The sequence below is a fragment of the Puma concolor genome, chromosome E1 (genome assembly GCF_028749965.1).
Source record: "Puma concolor isolate L17-30 chromosome E1, mPumCon1.1.hap2, whole genome shotgun sequence".
Taxonomy (NCBI): domain Eukaryota; kingdom Metazoa; phylum Chordata; class Mammalia; order Carnivora; family Felidae; genus Puma; species Puma concolor.
In genome coordinates, this window is record NC_141680.1 from 62,426,992 (window position 1) to 62,454,672 (window position 27,681).

The window sequence follows — 27,681 nt, forward strand, 5'->3', positions numbered from 1 at the left end:
CCGCGCCGGGCTGCAGGTTTGAGAGCCGCTCTGGATGGGCTCGCTAGAGTCGTTGTGGTGGAAGCGGTGCATTTACAGTGCAACAGTCAGCACATTGAAAATACCAATAGGAATACAAAACAAAGTCACATTTACTGATTTAATTGTATTGCATTCAATTGTATCCAGGAAACAACCTCCAGTAAGTAACTGAAATTGCTTTCATTTTTTTTTGTTTTTGTATTTTTATTATTATTTTATTTTTTATTTTGGCTTTGGGGATTTACATTTTTTTCTTTTTAGCAAGAGAAATTCAGGGTTGTGATGTTAAGAAATATATATCTTCCCTTTTTAAAATTCCGTTATAATGTGGAGTAGGCTTTTTTTTTTTAAAGATGGTCTAAATAGGAGAGCGATTTTTTTTTCCTCTGAAAAATCTTATCGATCGGTTTAAAATTCCCCCCGTAATGCGTCCTTGCTTTGCTCTGAGCGCTTGTTGTCTCGATCGACACCCAGCATTAAAAATAAATAATCGCGACAGGACAGGGACAGCCAGGCTGCGTCCAGCGCGAACCGCGCGGGCGGCTCCGGGCGGACCGTCGGCGAGGAACCCCCGGACGCCGCCAACGAGCGCCGAGCTCCGGCTGCACCACGAACGAACCCCGATTGTTTGCCCCCCCATCTCGCTCCCTCCCCCGAGCAGCCCCGGGTCGGCCCCGCCCGGCCGCTCGGCGGCGCTGGGAACGGGCCGGCTCGGGGTGGCCTAGGCGGCCCGGGCCGCTGACCAGAGGGGCTTTCCGGCCGCCGGCTGGGTGCGGGCGAGGGGCCGGGGCGGGGAGGGGTAACGCGAGTTCTTCGGGTTTCGCTTTCCAGAGCCTAATTCATTGCAGAACATTTCAGAAATTCTTTTCCTGGGGGGTGGGGGGCGCTGAGGATGGATGAGGGGGGCAACGAGGCCGGCGCAGCGGGGCGTTTTCACCGCGCGCGTTCCGGGCAGCGCGCGGGGCTCGGGCCACGGCCAGCGAGGCGGGGGTCTGCGGGCGAGTGCACCCCGGGCCGCGGTCTCTAGTGCGGCCGGGCCCTCGGTCCTCTCCCGGGGGGGCGGGCGCGGCCGTTTCGCAGGGAGCGGGTTCTGCGGCGGCGCCGGAGCAGTCCGCGCCCCGGTGTGCCCCTGGCCGCAGCCCAGCCTGCAGGCCCCACGGCGCGCGCGCGCGCGCTGGGAGACGGGCGCCGGGGGAGGCACACGGGAATGGGTGCTTTTAACCGGGGGGCGGCCGAAGCGACGGTGGGATTTTTAGTCCTTTAGTTACAACCAAAGCAAACCTAAAGGAGCCCCGCATTCAGGAGAGCGTGAGCCACGCAAAGCGGGGACGGTGGCTCTGGGGACCGAGCCCCGCCAGCCCAGGGAGGAGCCGAGCGTTCCGAGGTTCGGTTCTTTCCAAAATGCCCTTGTCATCGTTTCTCCGGCCGGCGCGGGGTCCCCCGTTCTCCGCCGCTTTCCCTCCCATTTCCTTCCTTAGACCGGCCAGGCCTGTGGCTGCTGTGCTGTCCTCTGCTTCGGCCTCTCGAGCAGCTGGGGGGAGGGGGCTTGGAGCCCTGGGACTGGCGGGTGACGGCACGGGGCCTTCGGGCCCTAGCTGCGGCGGCCGCGCCTCCCCGCCCCGCTCCCTCCTCGGCCTGGGTTCCGCAGGCCGCGGAAGCCGCTCGCTGGCGGCCGAGGAGGCGCTGCGCGGCCTCTCCTCCGGAGCAAAGGACACAAAGAAAAGTCCCTCCAATCCAGTAAGAATCTCAGTGGCACGGACGGGCGACGATAATTCAACCCCAGTCTGCGTAAAAAAACTGGCGGGCTGGTGAACCCGCGATCCGCCGGCCAGGGGTGGAAGGTTAAAAGTGCTGCTGGCAGCCGAGCCCGCGTCCCGAGAATCGCGAGCAGCTCGCGCTTTCTCGGCAGTTCTGAAATCTCGTACTGGAAAAAAAGAAACCCCCACAAAACAAAAGCGTTGCACACACGACTCCCCGGAGGCCGCCGGGAAGCCTCGCACCCCCGCGGGCGCAGCCGCGGGCCCTCGGCGCCTTTGAAGCTGCAGGTTCCCGACCTCCCTCCCCTCCTTCTCTCCCTTTGTCACTCCCCAAGCCCCCCCCCCCCCCCAACCCTGGCCCGGGCCGCCCCTCCCCTGACCCCGGCGCGGGCAGCCTCCTCGCCGGCGCTGCCCTGGCCCCGGCAGCTTGGCGCTCGCTTTGCAGGCCCAAGCGGCGGCGAGTCGAGTTATTTGTTAGACCGGGGGAGAGAGCTGGCGATCCCTAGAGGCGAGGGAACCCCAAACCTCTTTGTATGAAGTTGAGAGACAAAGAGAATTCTTTGTCCAGGTCCCGTTTATTTACAATGCAAAAGTTCTCCGAATAAATATTAAGCTTATCAGCTGAGCAAATATGTATTCACTTAATACATTATGTTTTTGGTTATAGATTAAATCAAACCCCAAATAGTCTGCAAATAAGACGTTGTAGAACTCGTAGCATTAAATATAGCAATTTAAAATGGTATTCACGAGATGGAAAACATCTTATTCGCCCTCTCCTCACGGTGGGACGGCTAAAGAAAACCCCAAACAAACCAGGTTTCCTGCAGGGTTCACAATTAACATTGAGCCTACCCATCTCCCTTTTGTTGGAGGTGATAAAGAACATTAAAACAATGCAGGTTTAGGAGGTTAAGAGCGATATGCAGGGTGGGAGAACTGCACACGCTCACTCACAGTGGTGCAGTTTGTCCCCGGCTCCGTAGCTCCACGCTCAGCCCCGCAGTGCACTCCCTTGGTTGGGTGGGGGTGGAAAAGAAGGGCGGTGGGGGGTGTTTCTAAGTGTCCCTGCCGGGAGGTGGAAACCCATAACTGAGTCCCAGGGTCTGCTGGGGCCTCAGCTGGGAGGAAGGGTGCACGGGGCTGGCCGACTTTCCTCGCCCAGGGGGCCGAGCTGGCCGCCACAGACCCTGCTTGCCCCGGGCTGCTGGCCGCCGGGAGACTCGGGGCAGGCGCTGCAGGGAGAAATTCTATGGCCGATGTGGGGCGTTAAGAGAAAACAATTTCTGACTCTCAAAGCACCCCCCCCCTCCCTAAAGTCCCCAGTCCGCAGAGGCAGATCCTGGGTGAATTTGGGGGGCGGGGTAATTGTTCCAGCCTCGCCGGGAAGCTCCCGGCTCGGGGACAGCAGGCCGGGCACTGCGGCGTGGCCGCCCAGGTGATACCGGCAGCGGACGCAGACTCCTGGGACTCTGGGAAGCTGGCCCGGGGTCCCCGGCCCAGGGTCCCCGCTTGGTGCTGGGGACGGGGGCCTCGTCCGGTTGAGGGGGGAGGGCGGCAGGTTCTAAAGAATGGGCCGAAAGACGCATGGGGGGATGGGAGAAGGGGAGAAAAGGAAGGTTATAAAAAAAAAAAAGTCTTGAGTTACAATCAATAAAATTACTCGCTTAATTAGCATGGTTATTCGGTTAAGCGGAATGTAGTAAAAGCTGGACCTCGGAATGACGGGGGAGAGGAAAAAGGCGAGCGTGGACCTCGGGCCTTTTCCTCCGAGACACCTCTGGGCAGCGGGGGAGGGGAGAGGGTGTGCGTGTGAGTGAGTGAGTGTGTGTGTGTGTGTGTGTGTGTGTGTGTGTGTGTGTGTGTGTGCGTGTGCGTGATGGCTTCGCAGATTTGGGTTTTTATCACCCAGCGGAGCCAGCAGCCTTTTGCCGCGGCGCCCTCGCCGCAGGGACCCGCGGGGACGCGGAGGGGAAGCGGCGAGCGCTGCAGCCGGGTTCCCCCAGGCTCCTCGGGGCCGAGCGTGGCCGGGACGGTGCGTGTGCGCGCGGGGACCGGTTGGTCCGGGGGCCCCGGCGCGCGCGTGAGCGGCGGGACACGAGCCGCGTGCCCCGGGCCCGGCCGCCCGGCCCGGCCCGGCCCGGCCGCGGCTCCGGCCGGCGGGCGGGGCGAGGACCCCCAGGCGAGCCGAGCCCCCCGAGTCACCGAGTCTCTTGTGCTTGCCTCCGCAGACTATGGACCCGCACGGCGGCCGCCGGCTCGGCGCGCGGCCGCCCGCCGAGGAGCCCAGTCCGCCGGCGTGCTGACCGGCCCGCCACCCCGCCGGTGACCCCGGACGCCGCCTCCTCCGCGCCGCCCGCGCGCCGCCCGCGCGCCGAGCCGCCCCCGGGCCCCGGCCGCGCTGCTCCCCGGAGGCGGCGGCGGGCCGGGGCCGGGGCCCGGCATGGATGGCCGCGACTTCGCGCCGCCGCCGCATCTGCTGTCGGAGCGCGGGAGCCTGGGCCACCGCAGCGCTGCCGCCGCCGCCGCCGCGCGCCTTGCCCCCGCCGGGCCCGCCGCGCAGCCCCCGGCGCACTTCCAGCCCGGAAAGTACTTCCCGTCGCCGCTGCCCATGGCTTCGCACACAGGTCAGTGCCGGCCCGGGCGGGCGCGGGAGAGGAGGCCCGGCCGCGAGGTGGGCGCGGGCCTGGGGGAACGGGCGCGCGCCCCCTCCGCGGCTCGGAGCGCTTGCGGAGCAGCCTTCGGTTTCATTTCCCTGCACGGGCACCGGTGGCGGGCCCCGAGCGGGGGCCCCCCGAGCCGGATCATCGCGGTTTAGAGCGGCCTTCCCCGGGGTCTCCGGGGTCTCGGAGGGGCAGCCCCGGAGCCGGCTAAAAATAAAGCCTTTCCCCTCCTGCCCCCCTCCCCCACCCGTTCCTGCAGAAGAACTAAATTCCGCGGAAACCTCATTTCTGCATTCTGCATTCACATCCTTAAGACATTCTGGGGCTGGGACAACGAGGCACTTTCTGCGGGAACAAAACGGCTGTTGTGACTGGGGGGCGGGGTGGGGGGGCGCCGCGGCCTGGCGGATTAGGGCGGTGTGCGCGCGGGGCGAGCGTTAATAGGGACTGCCGGTGTAAGACGAGCAAATCCTGTTTCTATATAAAGCCTTGAAGTGTCAGGGTGAGAATGGGTTTGCAGGGGCTGCGTGTGCTTTCACAAGTGCCTCTGGTATCCTGCTAGAGCCGGACAAAGCGTGGCCAGAGCGCGGCCCAGGCTGGCGGCCCGCGGCCCTGGGGGAGGGCAGCGCCGGGCGCCGGCCGGGCTGGGGGTGGCGCGGGACTGCCTCCGTATTTCGGTGCAGGCGAGTTCGCAGCGAATTTGCTCCAAGAGGAGGGAACTGTGGCTGCCCGGCGTTCCTGTCCTCTCGGATCCCCTTCCGGAGAGGGCTGGTCCTTGGCAGTGCTGACCCAGGCCTCCGGAGCCACCCTAACCCTTCTGAGGTGGCTTTGATATTACTGTTGAGCAAGGTCAGGGGAGAAGCAGAGCCGGGCAGCCAGTAGCCGAGGGGCAGCTCCCTCTAGGAGACCCGGGGGTCACTGGCCAGTGGCCACAGAGTTTGCAGGAATGGTTTGGGGCTTGGTGTGGGGGCCTGCTGGTCACCCTTGAAGGCTGGCTTGCTTTTGTTTACAGTTTGTCCTAAACATCAGAAATGTTGTTTGCCGCCTTTTTTTGTTTGTCAATTTGGCAGTAACAGTTATTATTGCTAGCTTGATGAACTGTGAATACTAATAAAATTATATCTGCTTTAATGGGATTACAATTAGCGTGTGGATTAAAACGGATGGAAGAGTCGAGCTAGAAGGGAAAAAGTCAGAAGGGAGGGCAGTCAGAAAGGAAAACATAAATTTCCTAAAAAGAAAAAATATGAAAATTGCTTAATTACTAATGGGCTTTTAGCATTCACAACATGAAGAGATTCGGAAAGTTAGACGAAGGCAGGGAGTGGAGGGGCTGGGCTCCCGTGCCCTCCTGGAATCAGCCCCGTGCCATTTCCTGCCCCAGCGCGAGCCTTCGGCAAGGCTGCCCTTTTTTTCTCTTCCTCACTGTTTCCTCTTTCTATCCATTTCTTTTTTCCCTCTCTAGATTTATAACTCAAAAGAGGAAAAGTACTTGCTTGGGAAATGGGTGATTTAAAAATATCCGGCCAGGCTCTCCCTGAAGTTAAGTGTCCCTCCTGCCCCTGCTTTGGAGGTGCTGCCCACCCGGCTCAGCCCACACTGGGGGGCTGCGGCCCAGGGCTCACGGTGGCAGCAGGGACAGCACACCCCCCTACTAGCCCCTTCTCCAGGCTGCTGGCTTGCAGCCCCTGCTGAGGGTGGGAAGGCCGAGCCTGCAGGCTGGGGGATGGGGAGAGAGCAGCTGTACTCACCACCCCCCCCCCCCCCCATATGCCAGGCCCACTAGCCTAGCAGGTAGCAGCATCACAGAAAAAAACAAGGGTCTGGAAGGGCCCCTGACACTGAGGCTTCCCCAGGGCTATCCCACTCTGGGGAGGCACAGCCAGGTGGGATTCCCCGTCTGTTCAGGTCACCGCTGTCTCTTCTGCCCCCACTCATCCGCCCACAGCCTAGCCAGGTCCTGGTCAGCCACCATGTCCCTTTTCTGCTATTTTTGCCGGATGGAGGCACCACCAAGTCAGGTGGGAATGCGGTCGGGGTGGCCCGAACCATTGTCTTGCTCTTTTCAAGTTTGACCACGTGGTTCTTGGAGCAGAGGCCATGCTGGGTTTGGGAGATACTGGGTGGGCGCTGGCCGGGTGTGTGTCCTTGACCTAGACCCAGCCCGCCTCCCCATACGCAGGGTGCTCTAGAGGGCGCTGGAGGTCCCCAGGGCACCCTCAGAGGGGGGCTGAAGGGCCACGTGTTCCCTGTTCCTGGAGGCCATTTCCACCCCCCTGGGGGACCAGAGAGACCTATTGTGCTTGGAGGTGTCCGACCCATTAGTGACGGAAAGGCTGGCCGAGCGGGCATCCAGCAAGAAACATCTGCTGCTGAAAGCCTTTTGAAATTGCTGAAAGCCAGAATATTGTATTGGTTTTTAAAATTTAGCTACATCAATTTTTTTTTAAAGGAATTATACACCAGATCACTTTGCTCTGGTCTGTATCTATATATGATCTAGTTTAGAAAGAAAAAAGTATAATTAAGTTAAAAAAATTTTTCCCCATCTTGTGCACGGATTTCCAAATGGCTAGCTTGGCGGATTCTTCTTCCCATTTCCGCAGATGGCCTCGGATCCGCAGGCCAGGCCAAGGCTGCCGCAGCCGGCCGCCCCTCCCCGCTCCGACCGCCCCGCCGAAAGGAGAATGGTCTGAGCTTCTTGCTATGTGCAGGTCTGACGGGGGCGTAGTAGGGTCCGGTCACCTCGGCCACCCTGGCCGGGCCCAGGGGCTCGGGCCACCAGGCCGCCACCCGTGCTGCCCCACCCAGTGTTTTCAAAATGTCAGCTTGAGGACCCTGATGGGACGTCAGGTTTCTTCCATTGTTTTTCTAAAAATGGAAGTGCTTGTAGCTTTAGAATCGGGCTGTACGGTTTTATGGTAAAGTGCTGTTCCAGTAACCTTGTCACCAAAAGGTGCAATTAAAATGTTTGGAATCATTATTTTTAGTGCAGTGTTAGATTTTGTCTCTAATACAGATGGTCCGGAGGCAAAGCTGTGAAATCTGGGGGGGGGGGGGGGGGGAATCAACAACGCATCAACCCAAGATTTTTCATCAGCACTACTGCCCGGAGCGATCGGGGACCGCGCCTCTCTCGGAGCATTTTAAAAATTGGCAGCCTGGCCTGGGAGAAGCGGGTCCCCACCGCCTCTTCCGGCCGGTCAGCTCCAGGCCTCCTGTATCCTCCTCTGCCCATACCCCCTCAGGCCCATCAGGCCCAGCCTTCGAGAATCATCGGGCCTCCAGCCGAGGTAGGCGGAGGTGCCGAGAGTCTTGGTTTCAGTAATCTGGCTGTGGGTTGGCTTCTCCTCTTTACCTCTTCTCTCTCTCTCTCTCTCTCTGTCTCTCTCTCTGTCTCTCTCTCTCGGGGTATAAATGGTATAAATGGCCTGGCCTGGAAGCCAGGTGCCTGGGGCCTGGGGACGTTGGGAATAAATCGGGCGGCAGGTCCCTTCTCCTGGGAGTGCCACAGGCTCCTTCCCTGCTGAACGGGCTTCTGATTGCCAGCCTCGAAAAGAAAGAAAGCAAAACACACTAGAGGAAAAAAGATAATTTCCTAGTGTGAAAAGACCCCATCAAAGGTTCCCCCTCCCTCATCATGTGATATTTTTTTGTAAAGAAAAAAATACATTTTCGTAAATACCTCATTAACTCAATGACACGATGGAGTGTTTCTGCAACAGTTACCAACATTAAGTAGGTGTGAAAAGAGTTACTTTCTGAAGACTCTACCCATCCTGCTCTGAAAGTGACAGAACCAGACATGAAAGCGGCCGCCCAGCCGCAGAGCCCCGGGAATCCCGGCGGCCGCGTAGACCAGCCCGGCTGTGGCCGCCCTGCCCGCCCCACCGAAGCCATTTTTGGAATGTGGGTTTTTTCTCAGTGGGGCTTGTGCTGCCCACGTCTGATTATTGCCTATAAGGATATTCCTATAGGAATATTCAGGTCACGTGAGTAATAAAGCAAATTAGCCGGCGAGGCAGGGAACGGCCTCGTACAGATAGCACATCTCCCCTGGAAAACACACACACACACCCCCCCCCAAACGCTCCCCGGTTATTCTTAGAAATCTCCCTCCTCTGCTTCGAGACTGGGTTCAACAGCCCGCACAGACAGGACCGAACGCATAGGAGTCTGTTAGAATAACACGGATGAGGCTAAAAATACCCCTCAGAAACACACATAAAAAAGCCAAATCCAACAACAGAACGGGCTAAAAATATTCCAGGCTTTGGCAAAGAGCACAGAGTTAAATAAATTATACAAGAGCCATTCATGGGAGCAAGTTGACTTTCTCTCTTACGGGAACTTGGTTCAAGCTAATAAAAATAATAATTTACTGGCCACTGAGCTTTGCATGAGTTTAAATTTAATTGGTGGGGCTTCTGGCGTTTGTCACTTCTTGGCGATTAGTGGGCTTGTCCTAGCCTGGGGCAGGGTTGGGGGGGGGGGCGCTGGGCCTAGGGTCCCTGGAAGCACAGGACGCTGGAGCAGGGCCTGGGTGAAAGGGTGGGGTGCCCAGGAGGCCGGAGGAGGAGGGAGGCCGCGGGGTGGGGGTGGGGGTGGGGCGGTCAGGGGAGGCAGAAAAGAGACCGGCAAGGTGTGGCTATTTTAATTTGATAAATGATCGTACACCTTTAAGAGTGTGTTTTAACAATCAAGATACACTCCAGCAAGTTGATAGGATGTTCGCTGTCAACTTACATATGTCATCAGAGCGGGCTGTGAGCGTAAATAATGTTCTAGAGTGTGCGGGATGCGTCTCAGCCTCTCCTGGAGCCCGCCAGGTAGCACCCCTGTCCTCTGGCCGGCGCTTCTCTCTCCTGGTGTCTGGGGTCAGTGACCAGAGGAGGGCAGGAGGTGGGGGGGGGGGGCACTTTGGTCGAGGTCTTTCCTCTCTAGGGAGTTCCCGGGTCTCCCCATCAAAATAAGAGCTGGGTGGGCTTGCTAGAGAAACCAGCACGCAAAGGCCTGGGGCGGGAACTGCAGCATTGGCTGGTGTCTAAATTCAGCCGTTCTCAGGCATGTTAAATTTCCCGCAGGGATTAGGGTCAGGTAGTCCCCTTTGCACCCTCCTCTTCCTCCGTGGTTCCTCGGTGGAACACCCCCAGAAATCCCTGCAGGCCTTCCTGATCCCTAAAAGACTACACTTCCCAGGATGCCCCTGGGTCAGCTCCAGGGAGGGGGGGGGGGGGTCCCTAGCACAGAGAGAGTTCAGCCAGTGCCCCTGGGAGTGAACTCTTTTCAGGTGGGTGGAGAGGGGCCCTGGGCGCCCCCCGTCCCCCGCCCCCCCCAGCCATCTTTCCCTGCATCCTGGAAGAGGCCTCTGGATATGGGCCCCCAGCAGATGGGAGCTGCCCTCCACCCCCTGGATCCTGTGTGGCCGCTGTCTTGATTGGCGTGTCCAGAGTCCCTGGGGGTCCTCACCAGGCCCCCTGATTTCAGCCCGCCGCCCATGCCTTCCCTCGGCGTGGTCTTCTCAGAGGGGTCCGGTCTCTACGCGAGGGCCGGCGCGGAAGGGACGTGAGGCCTCTGCCCCGCATCCGGGCTGCTCTCTGTCACCTAGTGCCACGAGAAAACCCCTCACAGCCACGCTGTCGTGGTCTCACGTCCTCAGACAGCAGCTGCCTTGCCTATCAGCATCCACCCTGAGTGACTTCTGGCAGTTTCTAAGAAGAAAGCTTCCCCCAGGACAGGCCCCTGTGCAGGAAAGCCTGGCTCATCGTCACCTGTCCAGAGAAGGTTCTCAAACCAGTCGCTGCCCGCAGCCCACTGGAGAGGTGACCCTGCTGCTGCCCGTTCTTCCTGGGGCCTTCGCATCACACGACATTCTCCACGCTGACGTGGGGCTTTGGGACGCAGAGCTCACAGCCTGTCTGGCAGATAGGCGACTTGCTCTGCTCTTACCGGCCCCCCCCCCCCACCGCCCATCCCTGACTCATCCACTAGGGACCAGCTCCCGGGTCTCCGGCCCCCATTAACCTCTGGGGTCTCCATTGTCGCACCAAAGACTGGGTACCACAAGCAAACCACAAAATCAGAGCCAGCATGCGGCCTCTAGAAAATGTCCCGCAGCCTCCGGGCCGCGCCGACCGAGCTCGGGCCTCGGGAGCCCATGTGCGTGGGGCTGCCGCTCTGCCTTGGCTCTGACGCTCTGCCCGCTGACGTTTTTATGGGATAATATACCGTTTAGATCACGCAGGTCTATTTGTCAGTGGGCCGCCCCTGTTTGTTGTAATATATAATATTACTGCCTCCTGTGGCCCTGTGAACAGCTGCCTCCGGAGGCCAGGCGACCGGTGGGAACTGGGCTACGCCCGCGGGAGGTGGGGGGTGCTGGATTTGCCGAGGGCCTGGCGGGGAGGCGTCCAGCGCCCAAGCTGGGAGCCAGCCGGGCTGGCATCCGAGGGCCGCTGCAGCTGTCTAGACGATTAGGTTCCAGATTGGATCAGCCAGGAAGAGTTTTTCATTCTGACCTGGGGCGGGGGGAGGAGGAGAAGGGAATAAACAGGTGGGTTGGGTTCCCTGCCCCCTGTCCCCTCCCAGGCCCCCCAACAAAGAGTCCAGTGTCTCTCGATGCAAATGCTTTTGAGGCTCGGTGGGGGGACCCACTGTGTGCCTGGAACCGGATGGAAAGACGAAGCCCCCCCCCCCCGCCCCCCTCAGGGCAGGAACTTGGTTTTCCACTGGAAATTTCCAGAAATGGGGGAGGGGAGGAGAAGATGGGTGTGCTGTCCGCAGGAGCCTCTAAAGCAGCAGGCTGGGGTCCCCGAGGGTGGTCTGGGAGCAGTGCCTTCTTGGGGCGCCCCGTCAAGAAAGTGAGTCCTGAGGTGAGTTGAATAAGAGCTCAGCCAACCCCCTGTGCCGTCCTCCCAGGAAGGTGGGTCTCGGCCGGGTCCCTCGGCCCGTCCCTCTGGGAAGCCAGGGGCTTTCCTCCGGGGGATGTCCACACCACAGGCAGCGCCGGGGGAGTGCACTGTGGCCCCCCCCCCCCCCCCCCCCCCCCCCCGCCGACCCAGAGGCGGGCGTGGTGGAGCACGGCTGGACAGGGGTGAGAAGAAGGCCCTCTGGGGGCCCCAGGAACGGAGCCCAGGGTGGGGACAGCGGTGCTGGCAGTGGGTGGGGCTACACTGCCCGCCCGGTGTCCCCCCAGCAGCACTGAGTGACAGACTCCATCCCAGGCACAGCCCGTGTCCCCTTTGTGGACAGAGGCAGAGGCCCACCCTGCGGACCCCAGTGGGCCAGCCAGAGGGTAACTGGCTGAGCTCACCTGTGCCCCCAGGGCCCGGATGCAGGCCGCACCCTGCTCACCTGTGCTCAGGCCACCGGACAGGTCTCACGCTCACCCACGACCAGCCTTCGGGGAATCCCACCCGAATTGTGCGCCCACCTGCCCAGTGACCTGAATGTGCGCGCTGCTCTGTCTCCCGCCACCTGCTCCTGGGCCCCTGCCGGGGTGGAGCCCCTTCGGGGCCCTCACTTACGGGGCTTGGACCTGGTGAGCTGCCCACCTCATTTTAGCTCCTTCCTGCCCTCTCACTGTGGATCCCCGGAGCCCCTGGCCTGCCGCAGGCTGTTCCCATGGCCACTGCACTGCCCCACGCACCTCTGCTTCCCTACCCCCCGCCCCTCCCGGAGCCACCCTCCAGCCGGTGCCTAGGCCGCCGGTGCCCAGGCCTTGTCCCCCGCCCTTGTTCTGATCCGCAGCTGGCCCTAGAGGGTCCCGGCCTCACGCATTTCCAGAGCCCCAAGTGATTCTGCCATGCAGCTCTGCCCAGGCCCCCCAGCCCCGAACGTGCCCCCAGCTGTGCTCGGACTCCCCCTGTCCTACTCCGGAGGGCCTTCTGCGCCTGCAGCCCACCTCCTGCCCCACGTGCTCCGTGGCAATCCCAGCGCAGCCGCCCTGACCCGTGGCGGTGGGGGTCCCTTCCCCAGTGGACAGCAGGGGCCTGAGTGTGGGGTGTCTGTGTCCTCTGTCCCCGCGGCCTGCCAGAGCTGGGCCACCCAGGACGGGGGAGGCCGTAAGGGGGGTGTGTGCCATGCTCGGGCGGCACGTGTGTGCCTGTGGACACGAGGTCTCTGTCCTGCAGTGTCACCCCCACGCTGGAGAAGAGGGCAGACCAGGACCCTCTCTGGGGGAACCGACCCGGGGAGATGTGCCAGGGCCTGCACTGGCCCTAGGTCTCCTCGCTAAAACCAAGCTGCCCCGCCCCCACACCCGAGCACGACGCGGGGACGCTTGTGCTGGCGGTGCCCTCCACATGTCCCCAGCCTCTGCAGCCACCTCCCAGGGGCCAGGGCAGCATCTCCTCACCTTCCAGAAGCATCTTGTGTCATTGCAGAGGCTCCCAAGCTGTGCCACGTTCTAAAAGGTGTCAGAGCTGAGCAGGTTGGCACAGTGAGCTCTCCCCTGTGTTAGTATCACACCTGGCGGCAGGGGTTGGGGGCAGAAGCCAGAGGCTTCACCTGGGTCACAGGGCGCTGGTGGGAGGGGAGGACATGCCCCTCCCTTCCCTGGTGGCCGTGTGGGTGGCTGCGCCCGGCAGTGGGGTCACGGGTGGGGGTGGGGGTGGGGGGCAACCAACCAAAGGAAGATGAGAGCTGTGGAGGGAAAAGGGGGCAGGGAGAAGGCAGGGGTGGTGGGTCTCACCCCCTGCCACCGTGGTGTCTCTGTCCCGGGCAGGCAAGCCTTTCACGCTGTGCCGCTTTGCTTTCTGGAGCTCGAGCCCTGGGAGGTGTGCATGGCGGGACGGCAGCCCCGGCTCTGTCCCTTAGGAGCCCGTTAGAGCTGGCTGGACACATGCTTGTACACAGTCCTGCCCCAGGATGTGCCCGGAGGCCTGGAGACAAAGTGACAGGGCCCTGGGTCTTGCAGGAAGGGCTGCTTCCCTGGGGACAGTCAGGCAGACCTTCACGGGTCATAGTCCCCCTGGCCCTTCTCCGTGGTGTCTGTCTTGAGGTCCTGTGGTCTTGGGGCCTTAGTCTGACCACAGAGTTAGACAAGGGGTTCTGGGGGCACCCGAGGGGCTCAGTCGGTTAAGCGTCTGACTCTCGGTTTTTGTCTCAGGTCATGACCTCACGGTTGGTGGGTTCAAGCCCCGTGTCAGGCTCTGTGCCGATAGTGTGGACCCTACTTGGAATTCTCTCTCTCCCCTGCTCCTGCTCCCTCTCTCTCTCTCTCAAAACAAATAACTGAACTTTAAAAAAAACTTTTAAAAAATGCATTCTGGCTCTTGCACCCCAGCACTGGGGTCCTGCCACCATCCTCGGCACTGGGGAGGTAGAGACCCAGGTCTGGGCCGAGCGGCCTGCAGGTCCTAGAGCCCCGCAGCGTGGTGTGGGTGGCCCTGGGTCGGTAGATGGAGGGGACACTGGGGATCTCTCTCTGGAGCCCACAGGGAACTGTCCAAGGTCAGAGGCAGGATGGCCCCGGGAGGCTGGGCAGATGACCCAGGGCAGGCCCCGGGGCCCGGAGGTGCAGGGCTGTTCTCTGCCTGGGGCAAGGGAGGCTCTTGGGGTCTCCCTTGGGCTCCTCGGCCTAGGTGCCACTGCATCCTGGAGGGGCCCTGCCTGTGAACCGACCCTGAACCCCCCAGGCGGGTCAGCAGGGAGAGATGCATCTGTGGGCACCTCTTCCCTCGTGAGTGTGCAGAGATGCAGGTGGTCGCGGCCCAGGACTCCGGCCTGGGGCTGTGAGTGGACCTGCGTCTCTCCTCTCCCGGCCTGTGTGTGTCCCGGGCCTCCCCGAGCACGTGTGTACCTGGCAGGGCCTGAGCAGGACTCCACAGCCAGCCTCCCTTCTGCTCCCCCCTTTCTACACCCCCAAACCCTGGCCCCAGACAGGCACCCGGGCCCAGACTTGTAGTCAGTTTGGGCCAATGAGAGCAAGACTCAGCAAGACCCCGGGGCTGGGGACACTTGCCAGGGGGGGAGGTTGGGTGGCGGCCACTGACTGCCAGACGGGGAGGGTCACCCAGCCACAGCTGGCTGCCTCTGTCCTCTGCCACTCAGGTCCTGACTGAGCACGAGAGGCCCGGAAACTCTCAGGTTAGCGCCTCCCTCCCTCCCTCCCTCCTTTCTCCCCGTCCTCCCTTCCTCCTCTGGCTCTCCAGCCTGGGGATGCCCCGGGGGCTGCCCTCGTCTCTCTCGAGCCGAGCCTGTGTGCTGACCTGACCCAGCACACCAGCTGGACTGCAGGCCACCCCAGCCTGCGGCTCACTGAGGTCCTTCCCCACAAGCCCCCCTGCACCTGCCCCTGCAGGCCCTACTCACTCTTCCCTCCCAGCCCCTCGCTCCTGTCCCTGTCCTGTCCCTGTGCGTGTGCTTAGGAAGGCACCTTGCACTCCCCTGTGGCACTAGCCCGGGTGCCTCCTCCCCTGCACTCCCCAGGGCCCTGGCGGCCAGCAGTTGGTGGGTTCAGGACCCAGACATGGATGAGAACGCGGTGAGGGCAGAACTGGGGCCCCCAGCTGCCTTCTTTTTTTCTTTTTCATTCATTCATTCATTCATTCATTCATTCACTCATTCATTTATTTTTGAGAGACAGAGACAGAGCACAAGCGGGGGGTAGGCAGAGAGAGAAGGAGAAGCAGAATCCGAAGCAGGCTCCAGGCTCCAGGCTCCAAGCTGTCAGCACAGAGCCCGATGCGGGGTTCGAACTCACAAACCATGAGATCATGACCTGAGCTGAAGTTGGACGCTCAACCGACTGAGCCACCCAGGCGCCTCAGCCCCCAGCTGCCTTCTGGCCTCAGCTGCTTCTTGTAGGAAGGTGACGGCAGATCCCTTTGTCCCTGGCCTGTGTGCCCGGCCCTCCTCACCCTGCACAGGTTGGGGAGGGGGAGGGGCTGGACTCCGGAGCCTGCAGGACGCGTCCTGTGTCCCCATCCAGGCAGCCCACCACGTGCCCCAGCCACCCCGGCCAGCAGGTCGCCTGTGGGCAGTTAGCCTGAAGCTGGTCCCCTTTTTGAGACTTTTTGCATCCCTTTGGGTCTCCTAAAAATAAGGTTTTAATTTATTTTAAATTAACATTAGAATTAAATCTAAATTAAGTTGTAATACATCTTTAGGCCAGCTCTTTCTTGAGAAGCCCTAAACGTGTGTGAACACAGATAAGACCGAGAAAAGTTGGAAAGGTGCACATGCGGCTGCCTCGTCCTTCGTAACCTGTTGCAGATTTGATGACAAGTAGCAGAAACCCAAAACGATGAAGTCCAAAGGGCCCTCGCTTGAGTGGGAGTTGAGCCAGCGGTCCTTGCGGTGCCGAGCGCGAGGAGGGACAGGACGAGACACCTCACAGGGGCCTCACAGCCCGTGCACCTACGGTGCTCCGGCTCTACTAGAAGGGAGGTGGGGGGCACCACTGTGTGGCCGGGCTGGGAGGCTGCCAGCTGGCCAGGGCGGGGCTGGGGCACTTCCCACATAAACCCGGATCTCTGGCTTGTCTGCAGAAGCAGATCTGTTCCCTGAGTTGCCGACTCCCCTCCTGAGCCTCCCTTCCCCTTGCTGAAGGTTCCTTCTCTGCTCCGGGTTCCACTGTAAATGCTACAAAAACCCTCTGCACTTGGGTTCCAGGGCTTCTCTGTGTCTTAGCTAGCTCCCGCCGTGTAACGGATCATCCCAAACTTGGCAGCTTACAACGGCAGACGTTTATTGTCTCTCTGTTTCTGTGGCTCAGGATTCTAAGTGAAGGTGTTCGCCCGGGCTTCAGGCATCTCAAGGTTTGGCTGTGGGGGACCCCCTTCCAAGCTCCCCCTCCCCCCCACGTGGCTGTCACAGGCCCCAGTTCCTTGTCGACTGCTGGCTGGTGACAACGGTTCCAAGGGTGGTGAGCAAGGCAGCAGCCACGGTCTTTTTATGACCTGATCTCCAAAGGGCGTTTTCTGTTCGTAGAAGTGAATCTAATCCTGCCCACGCTCAAGGGGAGGGGGTTCCATACAGGGGTCAGGGCTCGTGGGGGGCCCCACTGGATCTGGACCCCTCCTGAGGCCATAACTGCCCCAGTATGCCAACTACTCTCAGGTCCCCTCTGCGGCCCGGGCCCTCCTCCTCCAAGTGCTGGCCAGCCGAGGCCCCCACGTTCCCGGGCTCCCTGCGTGTGACCCGGCCCAGCCGCTGGAGAACTCCCTCCCTCTCGGCCCCTGCCCCCTCCTTGCTCCACAACCCTGTCGTCACTTGGTCACGGGGACCCCGCTCTGGCCCGTCCCCTTCAAAAGCCCCATCCCTGCTCGGCAGAGGGCCCTCAGACAAGCGTGGGCCTGCTTACCCCGCTGGCCGGGCGTGTTGTCCACAGAAGCACAGCATCATCTTCCCACCTGTGAGATGTCTGCCCCCAAGGATGCCACCAGCAGGCCAGCAGGCTGGCCCCAAAATAGCCTCGAGGACGGTGCGGGTCACCGAGAGATCCAAGGGCCACTGTTGGAGGCCAGGGTGCCTGGCCTGCGGCTTCCTCGGATCCCAGGCGGGGCCTGGGTGAGGGCGGGCGACCCCGCGCTTTGCGGGCACTCAGGAATTGTTTGTCTAATGAATGAGCCTGGTAGAGGGGCACCTGGGTGGCGCAGTCGGTTAAGCGTCCGACTTCAGCCAGGTCACGATCTCGCGGTCCGGGAGTTCGAGCCCCGCGTCAGGCTCTGGGCTGATGGCTCAGAGCCTGGAGCCTGTTTCCGATTCTGTGTCTCCCTCTCTCTCTGCCCCTCCCCCATTCATGCTCTGTCTCTCTCTGTCCCAAAAATAAATAAACGTTGAATGAGCCTGGTAGAGTTTCACTCTCCGGACGGAGCCCGGGGTTCAGGCTGTGGCTTGGGTGACAGGGATGTCGCACCGTCAGGTCTGGGCAGCACTTTCTGCTGCTGTTCCGGAACCAGCCGCCTGCTCTGTGCAGGTGCAGGTGCCCTGGGCTTACCTGGGCCGCCCCCTGGACCACCTGGAGCCAGTGCAGGCCCTGGGTCCCCCTGAGGAGAGGGGAGCTGGCCCCGGGCTGGCCACTGCACAGGCAGCCAGGGGTCATGGCACATTTGTGGCCTCTGACCCTCAGAGGCTATGTGTGAGGTGTCCTCTGGGGGACCTTGCCTGTCTGGGCAGCCCAGCGCAAAGCCCCCTCCCCTCCTTTGCACAGGACACTTGCTGGGAGCCCGGGGTGTGAATTGGGCGAGGGGGATCACCCTCAGGCTCGGGGACGAGTCTCCTGGGGCAGATGGGCTCCAGGTGACAGAGGCTCAGTGACACCACTGGTTTGCCCTTGGTCACATTGGGAGCAATGCGGGAGCACAGGCCTCCAGGCCGGAAGCCCCGGGCTGGTTCTCTGCCCACGTGCCTCCTCCCTGGACCCGTGCAGCCCGCCGCCCCCCACCCCGGCCCCGGCCCCAAGCGGCTGGGCAGCCAGGGAGCATTGGGCAGGGTGCCAGGTGGCAGGTGAGCTGGGATGGGGGGTTGGCTGCTGGGTTTTCTGTCATTTGGAAGCCCCTGCTGGGCTGGCCCTGGCCTGGTCCCCCATGGCCTCCCCTGGGCTGGCCTTCAATCTAGCCCCATTCCAGAGGCCTCCCCTCCCACCTCAGGGCTACTGCTCTGTCCTGGGGGCCTCTGGATCAGTGGGGTGCAATTTCCCCACCCCCACCTTGCCCTGCACCCCAAGAGTCCCCAGAAGCACCATCGTTTTACCTCTGAGGAGTGAGTTTTCCTTCTACTTATGCTGTCTTTTTTTTTTTTTTTTTTAACGTTTATTTATTTTTGATAGAGATACAAAGCGTGAACAGGGGAGGGGCAGAGAGAGCGGGAGACACAGAATCCGAGGCAGGCTCCGGGCTCCGAGCTGTCAGCACAGAGCCCGACGCGGGGCTCGAACCCATGAACCGTGAGATCATGACCTGAGACGAAGTCGGACGCCCAACCGACTGAGCCACCCGGGCGCCCCGTATTCTGACTGTTCTTAGAGACTAGAATATCTCATCTTGACACATGTGAGGGAATGGGGTGCTTCGTCAAAGTGGCCTGGCTGCAGGAAGACACGGCGAGGGTGCAGAGAGCCCCCGGTGCACACCCGTCCCCTCCCCGGGCTGCCCTGCGAGCCCTGTGGGCCAGGAGGGGTCTACACCCCCCACCAGGAGCCAGCAGGGAAGGGGTGCAGAGGGACGGCCCCTCAGAAGGTCGGGCTGCCCAGAGGTCTCGGCCAGGAGAGGCCTGGGGCCTGGGTCACTGGGGACCCCGTCTGTTGGGAACGTTGGACACGGGTGCCGGGCAGGCCCAGATCCAGGCTCCCCCCAGGGTCCCCTTGGGGATTTGGTCTCACGCAGGCGTCTCTTGGACGAGTCACATTGGCTCTCTTGGCAGGATACTGCCAGGCCTCCACGCGGCCAAGGGCATCGGCTTGGCGGGAGCCCCTGCTCTGACCCCCACCCCCCCACCCCTGCACGGTGGTGCCGTCTGAGAGAGGAACGGCATCTCTGGTTCATTAGACCCCTGCCTCTTCTCCACCTCCCTCCCCCGGCCCTCGAATCCCACACCCTGCAAAGCATTTGCAGGCAATGCTCTATGGACTTCTGTTCCTTTCCGCCTCCCAGGCTCTTCTACTGTGGGCATTTGCCCCGGGTTTCTCTCTGGCTCTGTGCCCTTCCTGCCAGGTCCCGTGTCCCATCCTTCAGGAGCCCCCTGCTGTGAGCAAAGCGCTGTGGGCCAAGAGACCCTTCTGGCCCTGAGGGCAGCCTTGCGCTGACTGGGCCTGAGGCAGGACCAGCTTCCGAGGGGCGTTGGGGTCAGGTGGCCTCACCCTGCTGTTCCTCAGCCCGTCCCTGCTGCTTTCTGGTCTCTGTTCTCTGCAGAGTTGAGCTGCTGGGACCCTGGACTCACCAGGGGCCCGTGCCTGGCAGCGGGCCTCTCCCTCGGGGCCCCGATGGGGGTTTAGTGCCTGGACGCGCTGCCGGGTGCCGAGTGGAGGGCTGGGTCGGGCTGGGTTTCACGGAAGAGGCCGAGTGCACACTGAGCCTTGAGAAAGAGGCCGGAAGGGATGTATTCTAGAAGGGGCAGCCCTAGAGCATGAGTCCCCACGTGTCTGGATCGAACCAGACCTAAAGGAGGTGGCTGGGAAATGAGGACAGAAAGTCAGTACTGGCAAAAAAAAAAAAAAAAAAAAAAAAAGGAAGGAAAAAGGAAAGGGGCATCTGGGTGGCTCAGTGGGTTAAGCGCTGACTCTTGACAGGCTCGTCCATGCAGTGACCCATGGAGATCTCGGTGCCCCTTCTGGCCCCACTCCAGGACCTCGCAGCCCGAGCCAGCCCCGTTCTGGGAGTCAGGCCCTCGGTCCCCGGTCCTTCTCAGGCACGAGGGAGCAGAAGCTGACCTGGGTCCTTGCAATGGCCGGGCAGAGCTCTCCCAGCCCAACATGGTAGCCGACCCCATGGCCGGAGGTAGTGACCCCAGTGTTCACGGCCGTCCCTGCCCGCTGCCCCACGGCCACAACTCTGCTGGAGCTCACTGATGCACACTAGTGCCTCTCCCGCTTGGCTGTGGGCGCCAGGTGCCTGGTCAGCCTGTAGCCTCCCTAGGTGTCTTTGGGAGGCGTCTCCAGACCCCTCCACGCCCACCCAAGCCAGCCCAGCTTCCAGGCCTTGTGTCTGGACCTGGGCTGGATGTGGGGTGTCATCTAGGATGTTCCTCATACCGGGGAGATGTGGCGTCCCCAAGGGCCCCATCCTGAAGCTGCCAGGCTCCGGGCAGGGCAAGAGCCCTGCACTTACTTGGGGCAGCAGAGGGGCTTACGAACCCAGGCTCAGTGATGCTTTAGCTCGGCTCTGAGTGCCGAGAGAACCACCTCTGTGGCCAGCAGGCTAGGGTGATGGCGTGGGGAGCCTGTGCCCCCGACAGCTGCGACGCACATGCCTTCTGCTCCGGGGCCAGCACCCAGGTGGGCATGCAACAGGGGTGGCCTCTGGGTGGGGGTGAGGGGTGGCAGGAGAGGGACAAGTCGTGCACCTTGATCTGGGGGCGGTAGGAGTGATAAACAGGTGGAGAAGTGGATAGATGGATGGGTAAATGGAGGGCAGGATGGATGGAGGGAAAGAGGGAGAGAGGGATCCACAGGATGGGGGATGCACCTGGGGTGAACCTGACCCCAGGTGGCCTCCAGCCAGCACCTGCCCCCCACCCCTCAATTTCTCTGGCTGTGCTGGCCTCGGGGCCTCTGCCCAACGCAGCCAGTGGTGTTGCCTTCGTGAGGCTGGGGCGGCAGGAGGAAGATCACAGTCTCTGGGCCCCAGTCCACTGCCAGGCCACACAGGACCCGGTGTCTGGTCCTCTTGGCTGGCAGTGCAGACTCACCACCCCCAGGCATGGAGCCTTACCACGAACGTGGTCCCATCGGGACCCGCCCATCGCGGTCTCCATCCCGTGCCGGCAGGACCAGATCAGACCAAACCCCGAGACCAGACCTGCTCGGCCCTCTCCACGCCCCCCCAGCCCACTTGCCTGCCCTCCGGAGTGTCCTGGAGGGGGATGTGCTGGCTGCCCCACCGGGGAGAGTGTGCAGGGAAGGAAGGCCGTGTGAAGAGAAGCGAGGGGGCGGCCCTCAGCCGCTGCTGCCCAGACCCCCCGGCCGAGGGGCCCTCTGAGTCACTCTCAGCCCCAAGTCCGAGGGCGGCCCCTTCTGCCCAGCCAAAGGGCTAAATTTACCCTTCTAATAAGAACCAGACTTATATCCGATTTTCCTTTTCTTTTATTAGTTCTGGGCTGTTGGTGGTTGGGCCTCCCCTGTCATCTTGCTTCCACGTTTGTCGGCTGGGTGGCTCAGCAACCACAGAATTTTCCTATTATGGCCTGAGAACTGCTGCTTTTGGGCCAACCGGGGCTTCTGGAAGGTTCTCCTGGGCCAGCGGAGAGGGGCTTCCCATGTGACACACGCATGTTTCTGGGCTGCCTCCACATCCTAGGGCTGGGCCGGCCAGGAGGTTCACCCACGGCTTCACAGTCCTGCCTCCTCCGCCCGTCCCTCCTCCCTCCCTGTGCCCGTCTCAGGTTCCTCTCGTCCGGCCAGCGTCTCGGAGTCATGGATGGCAGCCGGGATCCTTGGGAGGAGCCCTCAGGGACTCCTAGGGGCCGTGGTAGCAGCAGGGCAGACCCGGTGTCTGGTGGGACGGAGTGAGGGAATGGGCCAGACAGGCCAACATCTGGGGGCGGCCAGCTTGTGGCCGGAGGGGACCGCCCCAGATCTGGACGATGCGTGGGTCCTGGACAGCCTGCCCTGCGGGGGGGGGGGGGGGGGGTGTCACAGATCAGAGGGGACTTCGTGCCAGTCTAAGCTGCTTCTCCACCGCAGAGGGGGGTGGGCTGCCTGTGGGGAGGCGAACTTGGCCACGTGGCCTGCCAGCTGTCCCCCAGAATCCACACGACTCCTGGAGCCACTGTCAGCTCCGGGTGGCTGGGGGCTGAGCAGCCGGCCTGGGGAGGGGCCTGCTCCCATGCAGCAGGGGCTCAGGCTCGGGGGTCTCTAGTTTGGTGCAGACGACAGGCGAGGGTCCCCTTCCAGCACAGGTGAGCCGGAATGTGCTCCCACTGCCCAGGGCGGGGGTGGAGGTGGGCAGGGTCCGGCGGCCCCTCCCACGTCACCCCGGGGGCACACGGAATCAAAGGTCGGGGGGCCTTTTCCGGGGCCAGTAAGGGGACCAGTCTGGTGGGGGTCTGACCCTGGGAAGCGGGTCTTTGAGGCCCCCCTCTCGCAAGAGTCGGGTCAGCCACCTCGTGCGTGTTCGGGGCCGTACCTCAGACACGCGTGCACATCTGTGTCCTGTGTGCACGCCCGTGGCCAGCGTGTACAGCCGTGGCCACGAGTGTGTGCCCGGACACGCCCCATGAGCCCCCACACACGGTCACTGTGCTGCCTCCGTGCACGCGCACGCGTGTGCCCGGGACAGCGGTGGGTTCCAGCCGGCCGGGACCGTTCTTGGGTGGATCTCCCCCCCGCTTGCTTCCCAGCCTTTCCATCTTAGTCCATGCAGGACCAGGGCTGAACGCCGATGGACACTCTCCTTCCTTGTCCCCTGTCCTGGAACAGGAGGGGTGTGGCCAGGTCCCTGGGGCAGACCTCCTGCCTCCTCTTCTCTGACAGCTCCCTCTAGGCCTGGCTCAGCACAGGAGGGGCACTCTGGCCCCCCAGGCAGACTGCCTGTCCCTCCAGTGTCTCAGCAGCCTCTGGTGTCCTGGGGGAGACCCCGGGTGCCCCCCGCGCGCCCAGGTGGGCCCTGCAAGGCCTGAGGGAAGTGGGGAGCCTGAGCAGGTATGAGCGGGAGGGTGGGAGCTGGGGAAGCCCCGCCAGTAGCCAGTCAGCTGGGCTTCAGGAGCCTCAGGAGCCCTGAGAGCCCGGGAAGGGCTTGCTTCTCGGAGGCGGCCGGCAGCCATCTCGGTGAGGCCTTTCCTTCACAGCCCGTGTCACGGTTTCCAGAGAGGGAGGATGCCGTCCCCGTGGCTCACGTCAGACAATAAGTGCCCGTTCTGCCCAGCTCTCGGAGGCCCTTCTGTCCGCCTGTCTTTCCCCGACGCCCACTCCCTCTGCCCTCTGCCCTCAGCCTGGGGTCACGGTGAGGAGACAGGCTTCTCAGCACCCCCACCACAGGACAGCCTGGTGGGGAGATGCGGGCGGAGGGGAGGGCACGGTGGGCGCCTGGCACCTCAGACTTGGGGTGCACGGCACAGGGCCACCCGTGTTGCTGCCAGTCAGGCCCGCGGGGGTCTCGGTGGCCCCTAGACCGTAGGCTCTCCCCCGGGCAACACCTGTGCTCTGGGGCAGGGGCGTCCTCAGCACCTTGGCCGTGGCAGGTGGGCCTGGCAAACAGATTGATGGAGGAAGACCCCGTTCTCCAGTGTTGCCCGGCCACGTGGTGCCCCCTCTCCAGCAGGCCAAGGCCAGACTCAGTGGTCGCTGGAGGTTCCTGGGGTGTCCGGGGCATTCCAGCTGGGACAGCGGCGAGGGGCCGGGTCGTCTGGGCCTCGGGGTGTACGGTCAGATGGGGCTCCGGGGTCGGGGCCGTGCCCGAGGACCTAGGCCGCCAGAGGGTGTCAACCAGGCCTCCCGGGCGTGCTGGCTTCCGGAGCGGTTTTCTCAGCCAGCCGGGCGCCCAGGCCAGGCCTCCGTGGGACACTAGGCAGAGCGAAGGCGGTGCTACGGCCGGGACTAGAGCCCCGTGTCTGGCCTGGGCTGGCGGCACGGCGGGCCATGCATGACGCTCAGTACGCGGCGGCTCGCCTCTGGCCCTGCTGAAACGTCACACAGCTTCGGGCCCCTTCCCCGAGGCTATCGTGAACGTGGGACGTATCTGTGACGGGAGCTGACAGAATCTCAGGGCAGTGGCCACCATGACCGCTCCTACTGGACGGGGCAGCCTCAGGATGGAGAGGCCTCATTCAGACCTCAGCTGAGGCACTGGGGACCCCGGGGTCCAGACTAACGATGCCCCGTTCCTTGGTCAGCCCCGTGGTGGCCCGTTGTCTGGGACTGCATGAAAGCAATTAGTGTGAGGTTTGTAGAGCCCCTGGTCTGAGAGGGGTAGTGTCAGTGGCTCCAGGACTGGAGGACTGGAGCTCCCAGCCGGGGCGGGGGCGTCCAAACCAGGAACCCCTCTGGCCTTCCCTACTGCTCAGGCTCCCACCGTCCCTTCCCAGGCTGGTGACCACAGCGCTCCGTGGGCAAGGACCTTGCCAAGAGGAAAGAAGCCTTCAGCCCAGTTCCCGGCCAGACTTGGCCTCGAGGCTCCGGCCCTGGCCCTGGCCCAGGCCGCCTCTGCTCACGCTCTGTCTGGGGCTGGCTACTGGTGGGCGGGAGGGGCTAGGGAGCTGGTAGCCAGGTCTGCCCCAGGCCCCTGCTGGCCAGGCACGCTGCCAGCTGCAGACTCCTTGGAGGTGGAGGTGAAGATGCGAGCCGGCTGGGGGTGGGGGGAGGTTCCAGGGGCCATCAGCCCTCTCCCCGCCACCCGGCCCCACAGCCCACCTGGCAAGGCCTGCGGCACCTTCGGCTGCGTCCACGCCTCTAGGCCAGGACGGTGGGGAAGAGACCGAGCCGTTCAGAGCAAGGACCGTGGAGCCCGCCGCACAGGGCCCAGGCAGGGGGGACTGGCCTGCAGGAAGCGGGGGGCGGGAATGGGAGCCCCTGGCGGGACCCGGCGCTGCAGACGGGGGTTGTAGGAGGGAGAGGCCACCTGGGTCCCCGCGGGAGTCTCCCACAGCGGCTCAGGGCACGGGGTGTCTGTGTGTGCAGCCGGGGCCGGCCAATGCCTCTGTGACGCTGTTGGGCCCAAGAGCACTTGTGGTGTGGGGGCGATGGGGTCTCCAGCGCCCTCTGCTTCCTTCCCTGTGTCATCCTGTTCGCATGACAAGCCCCTTCTGTCTTCCAGCTGAAAGGAAAAGAGTGGAGAAGGTTCCCCAGGTGGATGTCTGAGTCAGCCACCAGGCCAGCGGGGCAGCCCCTCAGTTAGCAGGGTGGGCAGGGGCAGCCCCGCCACGGGCCGGGGAGGGGGGCTGGGCTGGAACAGTGTTTCAGCATTTCCACTACGTTCCCCACACTGTGGGGCAGGGGTCCCCTCCCTAGACACAGAGAAGCCAGCTCTCTGAGGGCCCCCAAGAAGGTCCCCTGCGTCAGGAGACGGGCGGTGTGGGGCGAGGTGGGCCCCAGGCTTGGGGTCTCTGGCCGAGGCGGGAAGTGTAGCCTGTCTCCGGTATGTCCCCTGCTCTGCAGAGCTAAGACCAGGGGCCGGCCGAGCTGAGGTGCCACCCTCCTAGGCCCCCGTGCGGTGGGACCCCCTTCTGGGATAGGGCCAGAACAGAGCACCCGTGAGTGTCCCCACCCAAGGCCAGGATCAGTGTCCGGAGGAGGGCATGAGGTCCTGGGACCCCCAACCCAGATTTTAGCCTAGAGGTCCAGTATTGGGCCTCAGGCCCTGCTCCCCACCCGCTGTGGCCCCAGGTGGCTGACCCTTGGGGATGTGGCGGCGGGGGGGGGGGGGGGGTGGGGGGGGTGGGGAGGTCTGCAGAGGCCAGACCTCTGAGGCCAGAGCCTCAGGCCCGGGAGACCCTGCACGGGACCCACCTGGAAGCTTCGGCTTCCCTGGACCCCAGGGCCAGGGGGCCCCGTGGGACCCTGAGCTGCATTTCCTGCCCAGTCTGGAGCCTGGCCCACCGCTTCGCCCCCGCGGTGTGGGAGAGCTCAAGGTGTGGGCTTCTCAGGCTGAGCTCCTGGAGAAATTCATTATCCAGACCCGGCTTTTGGACTGGGCTGCTTCCCAGTGTCCCGGGAGGAGCAGGGTGGGAGGGACCTTCCTGGGAGGGTGCGGGGGTGGGGAGGCCTGGGAGACTCGGGGCTGGCCTGGGCGAGGCAGGAAAAGGCCTGCTCATCCTCCAGGCATGGCCCCCCCCCCCCAGGTCCCTGGGGCCCAGCAGGGGCCGCCCTCCCACTCCTGCCCCTCCACCCGCGGCCCCCGGAGGCCAACACTTCCCTTCCCAGCCCAGAGTCCCCTCCCCTGGCTGGACGCCTGTGGTCTGGCCGAGGCCCATGGCAGTCCCAACCCTGCGGTCCGGGAAGTCCCTGGCCCCCGGGGCACCTTCGTCCCCTGCCCCTGAGTCTTCCCAGGGTCTCCCTGCATCCTGACACCCACCACAGAGGTCGGCGTGTGCTCCAGCCCCTGGCCGCACTCACACACCTGCCTCTGTGGCCGGCGCCCAGGAGAGGCCCCACTCCTCCGTCTGTCCCGTTCACACGCTGGAGGGGAGGGAAGCTGCCAGGGTCCCCACCAGGGCAGCCCCTCCCTCTCCCCTGCTCTGGGCCTTGCCTCCTCTCTGCTGAGTCACCCGGTGTCTGGGAAGCTCCCAGAGCCGAAACCGGGCTGGATGAGGAATCACAAATTCACAAAATCCCCCTGCCTCCCGGGCAGGGAAACAGCTGCCCTGACTCACCTAGGGCAGGGCCTGCAGCCTCCGGGGACCCCCTGAGAACTCCCGCGAACCCCACCAGGCCCCTCCCTACACCCAGCCTGATGGGGTGCTGAGCGCCCAGGCCGCTGCTCCCCATCCCTGGGCTGGTCCCAAGCCAGGCTCACTGCCTGTGAACAGGGGTGACGAGATGGCGGGGCGGGGGCTGAGCACGGCTGTCCTAACCCCCCACCACCCCCAGGGGCTGCTCCTCAGAGAGCGGTCTGTGTCCGCCTGCGTCCTTCCTGCGCAAGCTGCCGTCGCCATGGAAATCCAGGGAGGCGCGCTCAGCCTGGCCTTGGCCACTGGATTTGGGCAGGGAGAGGGGACACGGTGGCGGGGGTGCAGGTGGGCACGGAGAGCCGGCTGTCAGCGCCAGCGCGGGGTGTCCTGGGGAACAGATGACTATGTGTGTCCGCCTGCCAGGCTGGCCGGGGTGTGACCCTGAGAGCCCCGGGGGGCTGACAAAAGGCAGGTCTGGCTTCATCCTTTGTCTCTGCCTCTGCCTCCGTTTCTGTCCCTCTCACCTGGGTGGGGCTGATGAGTCCGTTGGTTGGACCTGGGGAGAAGGTTGAGGACCCCACTGTGGGGAGGGGCCGGTCCCCCCAGTGCTGCCCAGAAGGCGAGCAGAGGCCGCGGGGCCCACAAGGCTGGAGCAGGGCCCCTGCTGATGCTGGGCCTTTCTGGGAGGTGTGGGTAGAGCGCTCTGGCAGGTGCGCCGGTGGCTGCGGGGCCCCGGAGCTGCCCGCCACCGTGGCCTGGGAGAGTCAGGGGCTCGGCCTCTGAGGAGAAGGCCCACCGCAGAGCCAGCCGCCTGCTGCCCGCGGTCACGGCACTCGGCATCCCATTGATCAGGGTGGGGGCGGGGGGCGGTGCTGGTCGCAAAAGTGCCAACAGTGGCAGGAGGGCACGGGACCCCGAGCGTGTCTGTCGGGAGCCCGAGTGGGCCGTTTCTCCTGCTTCTGAAGACAGAAGCCCCGGGGGTTTGGGGCTCGAGAGTCACCCCTGGAGACGGGCACCTTGGCGGGCTGACCCGGTCCAGACTCACCCTTGCCCCCTGTGTCCACAGCCAGCAGCCGCCTGATGGGGAATTCTCCGGCGCCCTCGTTCATGGGCAGCTTCCTCACCAGCAGCCTGGGCTCGGCGGCCCCCGCGCACCCCAGCGGCCCTACCCCCGCCCCCTCGGAGCAGGCCTACCGCGGCCCCCACCCCGCCACCTCCCAGATCTGGTTCTCTCACTCCCATGAAGGTGAGTCCGG

General features: G+C 63.1%; 1 protein-coding gene across 2 annotated transcripts in view; it reads left to right on the forward strand.

The window, feature by feature from the left end:
* The window catches only part of BAHCC1 (BAH domain and coiled-coil containing 1), a 63,050-nt gene continuing 35,369 nt past the window's right edge, over positions 1–27,681 (forward strand). The window contains exons 1-3 of one of the 2 annotated variants that reach the window (XM_086685552.1): positions 1–181; positions 4,010–4,405; positions 27,492–27,671. In XM_086685552.1, coding sequence (XP_086541678.1) covers positions 4,222–4,405; positions 27,492–27,671 — 364 coding nt within the window. In that variant the 5' untranslated portion in view covers positions 1–181; positions 4,010–4,221. Of the gene's footprint in view, positions 182–4,009; positions 4,406–22,775; positions 23,044–27,491; positions 27,672–27,681 lie in introns of those variants that run through there. The other variant, XM_086685553.1, reaches the window with a different exon arrangement.